We start from the raw sequence: 12,562 nt of genomic DNA on the forward strand, positions 1-12,562 counted from the left end.
GTACCAAAGGGCATAGCCTCTGGTTGGAAACCTGTGGACCCACTTCCCTATCTGGACTGCACTCCTGCACCCCCATAGGGCCTCTTGGGGAGCACTTGAAGGGTGGGGCATGGGAGGATCATGGTAGCCAGCAGCCTTCTTACCCATCCCAAGAACAGCCACAGGGTATCATTAGAAGCTGGCTCTCCTTTCCTAGTCCTGGGAGAAGTGTAGCTAACCTGGCTGGGGCCTGGGGTCGGGCTCCCTCCAGCCCAGGAGGTTACTTTCTGAAGTCCCCTCCCTCTTAAAAAAAGGAGGATCCTGGAACTACAACTGACTACGTAAATGAGTCTCCTATAAAACCAGAGACTCAGTATTTACTCCTTAGGTCTCCGTAGAGCTGGCTGTGGCCTGGGGTGTGGGGGCAGGATGGACAGTTGGAGCCCATGACAGGCTCCTCTCTCCCTGGGTGACCTTGGGCTGCATGCCAGAAGAACGCAAGTTCAAATTCTAGTATTTTCACACAACTGTCTGGCTAAACTCAGGGTCACAGTCACTGGGCTGGGGAGGCGGGTCAGAGGGTGTATAACCACAGTGACCCTGGAGGCTCTGGGAGGGGGTGCAATGCTCCTAGGGCAGATGTCTCTGTAGCCAAGATCTGTGAGAAGAGAGCTGGGCCAGGTCATCTCTGCACCCCTGAGCCCCTGGCAGGCAGCTGCTGAGAGGTGGGGTGCTTACAAGGGAGCTGCAGGGTGGGGCCAGCTCCTCCTGCCACTGACTGGCCTTTTGCATGCTTGAGTTGAGCCAGGCTCTTTCCCTGTGTGCAGCTTAGATCCAGTCAGCAGCGCTTCCACATCTTCAGCACTTCCTGTCCCTGCAGGGCCTTGTTCCCACTGCCTAAACTCTTAGCCTGCTACCAAGCCTGGTTACTTTCCACAGCACCACTCTGTCCCATGTAGGAAGACTTCCCATTACATGCTGGGAAGAAACTGGACTGTCAGAGCCACTTCAGTGAGGTCTTGGAGGCCTCCCCCTCACCCAGGCTGCTTCTGTGGATGATGCTCCATGTCCTGGATGGCACCAGTGCTTTCCTGCTCCCAGGGTGGGCACCAGCCATTCTCTTGGTTAGACGGTTCTACCTTATCTACATTCTCCTGTCCTAGCAGCCCCATTTAAAGTTGTACTTCTTTTAGAAAGTCCCTTCCCACTTCCTTACCCCCGGGATGACTGGGTTTATTTCTTCTCCTAAGACCCTTGGCCTAGGCTAACTTGTGTGAGTACTGAGGACAGCCCAAACTGCATGGTGCTTTCTGCACAGATCTTGACAGAGGTTGTTGGAAGTTGTGGGATGGAGCAGGGGGGTAGCTTTTCTTTCTCCCTAGTTGAACTGCAGCTAAAGCCACTGCAGACCTTGCAAGGACCATCGCCTCTTTCATTTTGACTGCAGCTCCTGGTGAAAGGAGGATTCTGTTGGTCAATACAAAGTTTGAGTTCTTTGTGTCACAAATAATTGAAATTTCAATAGAAATTAAACGGAAAAAGGACTAATTGGCTACATAACTGAAAAATCCAGCAGGAAGAGGATTTTAGGTGAGATTTGATCTAGTAGTTCAGATAATGTCACCACAGGACACAGGTCTTTTTCCTTTGCCTTTCTCAAGGCCTCGTGTATCTTCATGCTCCACAGGGTGGCTCCCACCAGCCTGATCTCCCTCTTGATGCCATTCATACTGTGGTACCCATAGGCTCGCTTCTTTACTTTGTAGGGTTGAGAGAAAATAGACTTTCTCACCCAAGAGTTGGAATACCCAACTCACCCAAGAGTCTGGAGGCCCTAGATCTCAGAGACTTGAACTGGGTGACCTATCTATTTCTGAACAAATATCTGTGACCAGAGGGTGGAATACTGTAACTCAAGCCAATCAGGACCCACCCTGGAAAGAGAGGTGGGGTCTATCTCACCTAACTCTCATGGCTCAGCATTGGGGTGGGAAGAGGGAAGTGTTCTGTAAAGAATATTCCAGGTCTGCATTACTGAAAGGGTGGATAGTGCCAGGGGGAAAAGTCTAGATGTTCACTGTTGGTGAACTGCAAAAGGCAGGAGCAGTGCCAGCTGCCCAGGCCTGCCCTTGCCTACCGCATGCCCCTCCTTCCAGGCGGGCCTGCGTCTCCCAGGAGCACACACAGCAATACTTTGTTCCCAGCCTCTGAAGCGCCCATCTCCACGATTCCCTCCCGTCTTGGCTTTCAACCTCTCAGGTGAGGCTTGAGTCTCCTCTGTCCTTAGCTGGATGTCCCATGTGGGAGTCTCTTCCTGCAAAAAGGATGCAGGATGATTACACGAATGGTGTGACTCTACCTCATGTACAATCAGAGAAATGAAAAGTCGTACTCCATTTGTGTACAATGAGTCAAAATGCATTCTGCCATCATGTACAACTAAATAGAACAAACAACAATAAAAAAGAGGACGCAGGAAGAGTTGAGGCTCACAGGGATGGTGTGGAGAGGAGGCGCACCCTCTCCTTGATTCCTCCATCTCATTTCAGAATGGGTCCAAGGAACCTACTTTCCTCCTAAGATATCAGTCAATATCCGAACTCCAGAGCCAAGTGGAGAACAGTAGTGATTTTTTTTTTCCAGAAGTTTATTGATCAGTAGACTGTCTCTTTTATTGTTTGACAGTTCTAAATAAGATTAAAAAAATATAGAAGCATTGTGTATTAACTACATTGGTTAAGTGACATGTAACCTAATACGCTCTTGAATTAGACCATTTATTTGAAAAAACTCAGTGGCTATCTGTCCTAAGAATGCTATTTAGCTACATTCCATGTACGAAATAAACAATAAAATGCTTTCCTTAATTTCACGATTTATCTTGGGTATCACTCTGGGCTTAATGGAGTGGGACTGTCCAGGCACAGCTCTGGCCATCAGGCAGGGGGTATCCTGCCCTGGGCAAGACATTCCAGATGCAGTAGAGAGGGGAACTCCCTGAGAAGCTGGGGCTTCTCCAGGGGCTGCTGATGAGGCCAGGGGTTGGGGAAACAGAGAAGGCATTCTGTGTCTCATCCCATGTTCTGGCATTCTGTGTCTCATACCCATGACATGTGAGAAGTCAACTCAAGGCCTGTACCCTGTGGGAGGAGCCACCGCCCCAGAGCCAAAGATGCCATTGCTGCATAATGACAAGAGTTGAAAAGAGGAGTCCAGCCCTGCAGAAATGAATGGCTCTCTCCAGTGAAATGTGACCCTGCCCCAGACCACGCAAACTGCAGTGAGCTTGGAGTCTGTAGAGGAAAGAATTGATCCAGGCTGCTGGGCTGGGGAGTTTTGGTGGTTTTGACTGCAGTTTCTCCACAGAAAGACCCAGCAGGCCCTCGTTGGCAGGCTTGCAACTGGAAGGCTGATGTTGAAAGGAACAGGCTGAAATTTCCACATACCCACTAAATCAAGACTGTGGAGGTGTGTGTTATGTGACAGCATTCACTGTGTAGAAAATAGGGCTTCAAGATTCGTAGGTTTTCTTTGGAATCAGGAAGAACATCAGACAGTTTTAGCATTCCAGAGAACTCTGTGCCAGTCCTGGGTTCCAGTGAACTTTTTAGGATGAATGGCTTCATGTTATAAGAATATTATGAAAAGTGGCTAAGTGATTTTTCTCTTCTTTCTCAAGAATGTCCCAGATGCCAGCAGGGGAGGGACTAAGGTGTGATCCTCTCCCACCCTGCTTTGAAAAGTTTCCAGAAACCCCCTATACACCTTTTTCCTGTCCCTGTATAGATACAACCCGGCTCAATCTACATATGTGCACATTGACAAATTTAAAAAATACATACTCATGTGATATATGTATGTGCATGTATTTGTTTATACACAACTGAGCAGAGTTAAAGAAACAAGGCAATTCTGAATGGAAAGTCAACTCTCCCTGGCATCTCCAGGCCTCTGGACAAACCAACTCTCTTCTCAGTCTGCCCCCTGGTGGCTGCCACCTCTTGCACATCTGGGTGGTCCTCACCTTCACAGAACTATCTGCTCATATTACAGTACTGAAATCATAAATTTTTTCTTCTATTAATATAAAAATGCTCATTCAGATTAAAATATTATGTAATACTTCTCTTATAACTAAATTATTTAGAAAGCAAGCTGGGGTGGGTGGGGGGAGTGTGAGGGCTTGCATCTGAACAGATGCTTCCCCAGAATCAGTATTTTCTCTAAAATCTGCAGTTCTGATCCTGATGTAACCAGAGGCAGGTGACAGGAAAAAAAAAAAAAAAAAAAAAATGAAGTTTTTGGAAGGCTCATTGGGACTTCTTTGACTTCATTCATTTCTGGTGTTGGCAGGGCCCATGCCATGTGGCCATGACTATTTTGTGATTCTTATTAACATAAATAATGGTGAAAGTCACCTGTCTCCTCATGCTGTGGCCAACAGAGTAGGCAGGGTAGCAGTGGGAACTGACCACCTCCATCTGACCCATGCATCTGAGTGAGTGACTGGAGATGGTCACCCAAGGACTTGGGAAGACCCGAGAGCCAATGGGAAGGTAAGTGGCCCAATCCTGCCTCAAGACAGGCATTCACAATGCAACCACATGGCCTTTGAGAAAAGGTTTTATATGAAAGATTTCTGTATAAAGACTTTTTATCCTGTAAGAAAAATAGGTGGGCACAATAAAAATGCCTATTTTTCTACAAAAATAGTGTCCAACCCCAATAGATAGATCTCTTCTCCCCCAAGGCCCTTAGGAATATTCAATGGATGAGGCTCACACTAAACAAAAAAAAGGGGAGTCAGCTCTTTTCCTTATTGTAGATTAAGTCTGATGAACAGACTTTGCTACAACCTATTAGGCAAAATGGTGAGAAAAACTAACCTGCAGACATCAACATGACCTGAAATGCAAATCAGGGGCCTTGCCAGGGGTGGTCAGTGGATGCTGGGACATGTGCCCTGCTGGCCTGGCTGCCTGCTCTGCTGGGGCCTGTAGGAGATGGGGGGCTCACAAAGACATGGAGCATCCTCCTTCAAGTGTGGGCATCAGTCTTCTCTTTGGTAGGTATCTGGAGAAAGCAGAAATTCTCTGCTCTACTTTTTCTCCATTCTAAATATAATAGGAAACACAATAAAATAAACGAGATCATCTTTGCTGCCTCCTGGTACTCTCTGAAGAACAGATAGGTGCTGCTGCCTCTGAACAGCCCAGTGCAGCTCCTGAGACACAGCGGCTCCAGGCAACACCCCAGCTCACTTTCCCAGGCTCCTGGGAGCCCACCAAGCCTCTCCACATTTCTCTAGGCTTCTGAATACTTGGGATAATTTCCCCTCTCAAACTTTCAATCTTATTATCCATCCCCCTAATATTTTAATAGAAACTCATGGAACGTTAGAGGTGAAGGACCTCATCCAGTGTCGAGTATCTGCCCTCTCCTTCCTACAGATGGGGAAACTGAGGCACGGAGAGGGCAGCCTTGCTTAAGGTCATGCAGAGAGTCAGTGGAAGAGCAGGTCTCAGGCCCAGGTCCGGGATTCCCACCCTACACTGCCCATCCCATTCTGAGACCTGCCCTCAGTCGGCCTTTGGCAGGGACTTCCTGTGAGAGGGGGGCACGAGGTGGGGTGGCAGGCTGTTGGGCAGCTCGTAGCCATCGAGCTTGATCTTGATAAGGTGCTTGGCCAGCGCGAACTCCTCTTCGTCCAACATGCCGTCGCAGTCACAGTCAGCCAACTTCCAGATCTTGCCCAGGACGCTGTTAGGCAGCTTGGAGGTCACCATCTCCTTCTTGGCATTGACACCTGATATCTTGCCATTGATGGGTGACAGGGTGTAGAAGAGCTCATCATAGATGGGCTTGTCTTTGGCTACCACCCACTCCTCCTCGTCGGCCCCCTCCTTGGCCCCCTCCCCGTAGCCCTGGTTGAAGGGGCCCTCAGTGGTGCCATCAAAGGCACCACCCTGCACCAGCTGCGTGGGCATGCTCATCTCCTCCTGGCTGATGAGGCTCATCAGGGACGAGATCTTGTTGCTCAGCATGTTATCCACGGCCTCGATCAGTTTGGGCTTCAGTGAGTGGAATTTGGTGAAGTCATAGTTCTCAAGCTGTTCCTGCAGAAGGAGAAAGCACAGACTTGGTGACATGCTCAGGAAGAAACAGGCAGGGGACAGCTGGAGAGAGATGAATTCTCCTTTAAAGAAGACATCCCTCCATGCCCTGTGCTATTCCAGAGATCCCCCTTCAGTGGAGTCCCCATGTCCAAACTCAGCAGACATAGGAGTGGCTTTTGGAACAAACTGCAGAGATGCAGTGTGGCTTTTTCTATAGTATTTGAGCTCTGCCATTGGCTCCAGGAGTGAAGCAGCTCCCCAGGACTTTGAGAAAACCCTCTTTTGCTCTGTATCCTCTATTTTTGGTGGTACCGGGATTGAACCCAGGGATGCTCTGCCACTGGGCTACATTCCCAACTCTTTTAACTTTTTATTTTGGGATAAGATCTCACTAACTTGCTGGGGCTGGCCTTGAACTTGTGATCCTCATGCTTCAGTCTTGCAAGTAGCTGGGATTACAGGTGTGTGCCACCATGCTCAGTCCAGCAATTTTCTCTCTCACACATATGATTTAACTGAAATCATACCACACTGGTATGATAATACCTGTGTTTTAAAGAAACAGCATGTCATATCTTTCTATGATATTAATTTTTACACACACTTATTCTTTTTCTTTCTTTTCTTTTTAAATTTTTTGGTACTGGGGATTAAACCCAGTGGTGCTTTACCACTGAGCCATATCCCCAGTCAGTTTTATTTATTCTTTTTCTTTATTTTGTTAAATGGCTGAGGCTGGTCTTGAACTTGTGATCCTTCTGGCTCAGACTCTTGAGTTGCTGGAATTACAGTCATGCACCACCATGCCTGGCTTCACCTTCTTTTTTTGTGTACAAGGGATTGAACCCAGAGGCGCTTAACCATTGAGTCACATCCCCAGCCCGTTTTCAGACAGGGTCTTGCTAAACTGCTTAGGACCTCGCTAAATTGCTGGGGCTGGCTTTGAACTTGCAATCCTCCTCCCTTAACCTCCTGAGTCGCTGGGATTATAGGCGTGAGCCACTGTGCCCGGCAACCTTATTCTTAATGGCTACACAATATTGAACTGTCTAGCAGGGCTATTTTTCATTTACCCTGTCCCCTGTGGTTGGATGTGAAGGTTGTTTGCAAAGGAGAATATAAATCATGGTCTTTACGGTGAGTGGCAGGGCAGGAATTGTATGCTGACATTTGGAAGGGGAGCCCTAAGTTTTAGGCCATGCAGGAGGTAGAGTTGAAAGCAGAACAGCTTAGCAGCCTCTAGAGAAGCGCCTCCCCACAGCTCTCAGGCAGCAAATGCTGTGCCACCAAACCCCCTGCTGTACTGTGCCGAAACCCAGGTGTGACCTGCATTCTGCCCTGAGCAGTGGGTGGTGCAGGTCTGCTTTCTAAAAGCAATTCTGGTTCCCGTGTCCTTCACCCTTACTGGCAGATTCTAGTCATCAGCATGTCACCCCCAACCTCAGCAACAAATAATGCTGCCAGTATTTTGGATTCTTGCTGCCAACATCTCAGTCAGCCCAGGAGGAGGAGCAAGCATCCTACACAAAAATCCCAGTGCTGCGGGGTAAACAAGTCTGGATTCCCCCGGGGTGTAAGAACACCTACCAGTGCCTGAACTCTGAGCACACAGAGCCCTTCTGTCTGGTAAGTGGACGTGTGAGGGTGATGAGTACTCAAACTGTCCACCAGCCTGCAGGGATGTGGATTCTGATGGCAGATGTCTGGAACACTGGTAAGGGGACATGGCCACATATTTGCAGGGGTGGCCAGGAAGTAGCAGCTATTCCTGGCACAAAGGATATAAACCTTACACTCTCATCCCTGCAATCCCCACAGGCCTGACCAGGGATTGTGGGGTACAAGTTAAACCATCATCGCCCCTGTCCTCCACCAAGATGGGTCCAAAACAGAAGTCTTTTTTATTGGGACATGCTGAGGACACAGTCAACAATTGTGTCCACCACACCCAAGGCCCTGGAATTACTTCTTTGGAAGAGACAAAGGTCAGTTCCCAGCCCAGTCTACCTGGTTATCCCTTGACCACTCTGTCAGCATTAATACAGGGAGGGTCAGAGCAGAAGGGGGATGGCTCTGCTGCCCCCTGCTGTTGGAACACCATCAAAGACAACTGAGTCAACAGTAAAGACGATGTTTCTAGTGCTCTTCTCATTTTGCAATATTCATAAATCTGTGCTGTAGGTCAGGTTCCCTCTGGAAAAGGTATGGGGCAGGCAACCTCAGAAGGTCACAGAGCCGGTCCTAACACCAGGGGAGAGTCTTCAAAACACACGTTCGACTCACAGTAACACCCAAGTCTCCCGGACCAGCCTGTCCCTGAGAGGAAGGGAGAATAGAGGCCTAGAGCTGACTTTGGCATTTGGTTAATGCCTATTTTGTATAGGATGTTAGGATCTCAGCAGACCTGGGGACAGGAGGTGCTCACCCACAGTCATGGCCACTCAAACTTTCTAACTGATAGTAACTAGCTTGAAGCACTGAGTGACAGTGCTTCCAAAAGGCTCCAGACCCGCCTCATTCCTTGGGATTCTCTGATGGGACTGGATGGTGGGATCAGGACTCAGCTGGCTTCCCAAGGAGGACTCTTCCTCTAGGTTCTTGGACTTCGCTCTAAAACTCCCTGATCTGATAAGTGAAAATCAAGACTGGGTCAGGATCCAAAGAACCCACTTCCCTAGAACCTGCCATGCTATGGCATTATAGCAAGAAATGCATATTCCAACAATGGGCTTTGCTGCCAAAAGCTTTGCTGCCCGCCACAGTCTCAATGGTGAAGACTAAATTATTTTATGTATGTATGTATTTATTTTTCAGTACTGGGGATTAAATCCATGGCTTTGCACATACTAGGCAGACTCTCAACAATTGAAAAAGGTAATCCTTTTTAAATTTTGAGACAGCGTCTCACTAAGTTGCCCAGGCTGGTCTCAAACTTGCACTCCTCTTGCCTCAGCTTCCCGAGTAGCTGGGATTATAGGTGTGCACCACTGTGCCAGGCTGAAGATTAAACTAGTTTTACCCCCATTTGTTCATTGATTTTATTCTAGGGGCCTATAACAGTGCTTGGTCATAGTAGGCTTAATTGCTACTTCTTGGATGAATGAATAAATGATTGCAAAGGGCACCTGTCAGGTTGGGGTTCCTTGATTCCAGTCCTAGGCCACTCAGGTGCCCAAGGAAGGTGCTAAGGCACCATGTGGGGCTGGACACACAGGCTCTCAATTCACTCCCATACTCCCAAGTTCTCCAGGTGAATGGGCATGGCTACTCCCAAGGTCAAGGTTTCCTCATTTTATTTTATTTTATTTTTTTCCTAGAGTTTATCCTCTTGCTTCAGCTCTGGGAGGCCTGGGTGTCCTCTCATTTCACCATGCCTAGGCCAACTGTGTCCTGAGTAGCTCCTATGGCCTAGAATCTACTCCTTTGTTGTAGAGTACACCTAGGGGCTGCAGGAAAGGCTCCAGAGGGGCTCACTGGAGCCTCAGTGTCTCAGGAACAGCTTCTTTGGGTGGTGGGGTATTGTGGCAACCTCATCAGGCTAATGAGTGACAGAGGTCCCTGTGAGCCCATGGCACATACTGGGTACTTCTTTATAATTTATTTATGTTAAGATACCAAGTTCCCTTCCAAACTGAAGTTCCCTCTGAAGCACCCAAGAAAACTGCTGTCCTGCAGTTTGGTCATGGGGTGGAGGCATAACCCAAGTGGGTGGTGAGAGGGGAACTCTCCAGGAGATTGCTCCAACAGTCAGGACAGTTCTCAAATTAGCCATTTTGTGATCAGAGGAAACCCAATTCATGCCTTGAGTGCAGGAATATCTATTTCTTTCTTTTTTTTTTTTTTTAAGATTTTTTAAAATTGTTGATGGACCTTTATTTTACTTATTTATGTGGTGCTGAGAATCGAACCCAGTGCCTCATGCCAGGCAAACGCTTGCTCTACCACTAAGCCACAACCCCAGCCCAGAAATACCTATTTCATTGCTGGTAGGAAAAATATGTTTCTGTATTTATTATAAAATAAACAGTCTGATTATATTTGAACAGATCATATGTTTGGAGCACTCATCTGAACCCAGGTTCAGACAGTGAGTATGAACCCCGCCCAGTGTAAGCGTGTGAATTATTAAAGCTTATGTTGGATTGAAACTTCTGTTCCTGCTGCCTACTGACTCCTGCCTCTGTTGTCCACTGTCCCCTCTCCCTGCCTCTCCTCTTCTCCCCTCCTGAGTCCACCCAACCTTCAACCACACTCTTATTTCTTTCCTGTCACTTTTTGTGACTGGAGACAGATGTACCTGCTGGTCTCAGGACATAGCCAGTATGCAGGTGGCCTTTGACCTATGTTGTATTTTTTGAAACTCTGAGCCAAAATTTGAAAGCCAGGTGATTTTACATACAAATCCAAATTTTCATTTGTCTTAAATCATGTAGACTTGTATTCCCACATGGCAATGGCCATGGGCTGGACGGCATGTCCCTGTGGGGAAGGACTCACTCTCCCCCACCATGCTCCTGGAAAGCTCCTGCTGCACTTGCAGAACTGTTTTCTTCCTTGTACAGACAGCCCCCTCAGAAGCCACACCCTGTCAGCGGTGGAGAGGGCAACATGAGTCCTTTGCTGGCCCTCTTTACTTGGGCACAAGGCCAGATGGTGGCTGCAGGCACCTGAGCCTGTGTCAACTACTTTACAGAGAGAACTAAGACCCCCATGCAGACGGAAATTACCCTGGGCAAGAATGTGGCCAGTCTGGCTCTGTAAGGACTGTCAGCACCAAAACCAGAAGGGGTGGCCCTGCATGGGAGGACATGCTTGTCAAATGTCACATGGAGCAGTGGATACACTGGTTGGGCAGCTGAATGCAGCCCCCATTCCAGTTTAGTGGGGGCTGCCCAGACATAACTCAAGAGAGGCTCTGAAGTCAGGCCAAAGGCTGCCCAATGCCAGTCTCACTATAAAACCTTTGCTGGTTCAGCTAAGTCCAACTATGTCTGCTGAGTCCCACAGCCCTGAAGCTGCCTGAGCATATAATCCCACAGTGCCAGCAGGGCATGAGGAGGCTAAGGTGACCTTCAGGGCTACTCCTAGCCACGATTTCCTGAAAGTTCTGGGATTCTGAAAAAACAGGTATCACCTCAACATCAAAATTACCTCCTTGACCACAGTCTAAGAGCCTCGTCTGTTTTTTCATGTGAGCTTCACTGACCTTTACATAAGGGTCCACTTCTGTGTAAATGCTCTAGAAGGCAGGCAATTTCTGCTTTATTCACAGGAGACTATCATTGTGGATTACCATAAGGAGGATGAATTTGTTACATTTTCCTTGGTCCTAAACGATAAGACCCTCATATGTCCTCAGCAGGCAGCTGGACAATATGGTACTGCATCTCCACCCCTCCCATGACACTGTAATGGGCTCACAATACCTGCATTGCCTTGACCTCAGGGAAGTCCCCCGCAGATATCTGGTATTCCCGCTGCAGCTGAATGTAGATTTCGGGTAGCCTGCTGATGAGTTCTCGCTTCTTGTTTTCCTTTCCAAATACATTTGGCATCTCCTTCTTCAGGTAGCTGATGATGTAGGCATGCACCTAAAAGGGGATATGTAGTGAGGATGTGCCATTCAGAACTGCTCCTGAGAAGGGACAAACAAAACTGCATCTTACATGCATCAATAGTGCATAAGGTACCTACAGAGCCATGGTCCTCAGGCACAGGAGGGCGAGAGGCCTGGGCGGCAGGGCTATCTAAGGGTATAAGAAGACAGGTTCGGAGCTCTGGAGAGCTGCTCTGGATGACAGGTTTGAGACAGTAGAGGTGGGGCCAGAGCCACAGGAGTAGATGAGACCACCCAGGGAAAGTGAGCAGACAGAACCCCACCAAGCCAGGTAGAGGGAGAGGAGCCAGAAAGAGTGGGAGGCAAAATGTGGTAAGAGCTATGGGATGAGAGATCAAGGGAAGATGGGCCTTGGAGAACAGGTAGGATGTGTGGGGGAGGGGAGGGGTGAGCCAGGCCAGGTAGGGAGAAGGGGTGGAACAAGGTGTGGAGGTAACAAGCTGTGGCACAGCGTATTTGGGGCAGTGTCACCTATGTACATGGTTTGGAAGGTGGAGGCGTGGGCTACATCTAGACTGTTCCGTGGGTGTCAGGAGCCAGTGGAATTTAGAAGGAGGCTCTGCTAACCCAATGATTGTGATAATGATAGTTCTGGAGGACTGGACAAGCCAGAATAATGCTGTGAGCCACCTGCTTCCAAGCTGGGCTAGTGAGGCTTGGCTGGGGATGGGGTGCAGCCAGGTGGCATTGCATGGAGGGATGTCTCTTGGGATTCTGTCCTAAATACATCTCCCTAAAGGACTTGGGAATTTTGGAGCTGCAGTTCAGTGCCTGAGTGGCAATTCCAGTGTCTCCCTAGAGAACAAACAGGGTGGGTGGGCAAGAGTCAAGTTCTGATAATTTCTCGCAG

At 48.4% G+C, this 12,562-nt stretch overlaps 1 protein-coding gene across 1 annotated transcript in view; it reads right to left on the reverse strand.

Moving 5' to 3' along the window:
• Positions 1 to 3,826: 3,826 nt before the first annotated feature.
• The window catches only part of EHD4 (EH domain containing 4), a 93,154-nt gene continuing 84,418 nt past the window's right edge, over positions 3,827 to 12,562 (reverse strand). The window contains exons 5-6 of the mRNA XM_079128782.1: positions 11,522 to 11,686; positions 3,827 to 6,095 (exon numbers count right to left, since the gene is read on the reverse strand). Coding sequence (XP_078984908.1) covers positions 5,559 to 6,095; positions 11,522 to 11,686 — 702 coding nt within the window. The 3' untranslated portion in view covers positions 3,827 to 5,558. The remainder of the gene's footprint in view (positions 6,096 to 11,521; positions 11,687 to 12,562) is intronic.

The sequence above is a fragment of the Sciurus vulgaris genome (assembly GCF_902686455.1).
Source record: "Sciurus vulgaris genome assembly, chromosome: 2".
Lineage (NCBI taxonomy): Eukaryota > Metazoa > Chordata > Mammalia > Rodentia > Sciuridae > Sciurus > Sciurus vulgaris.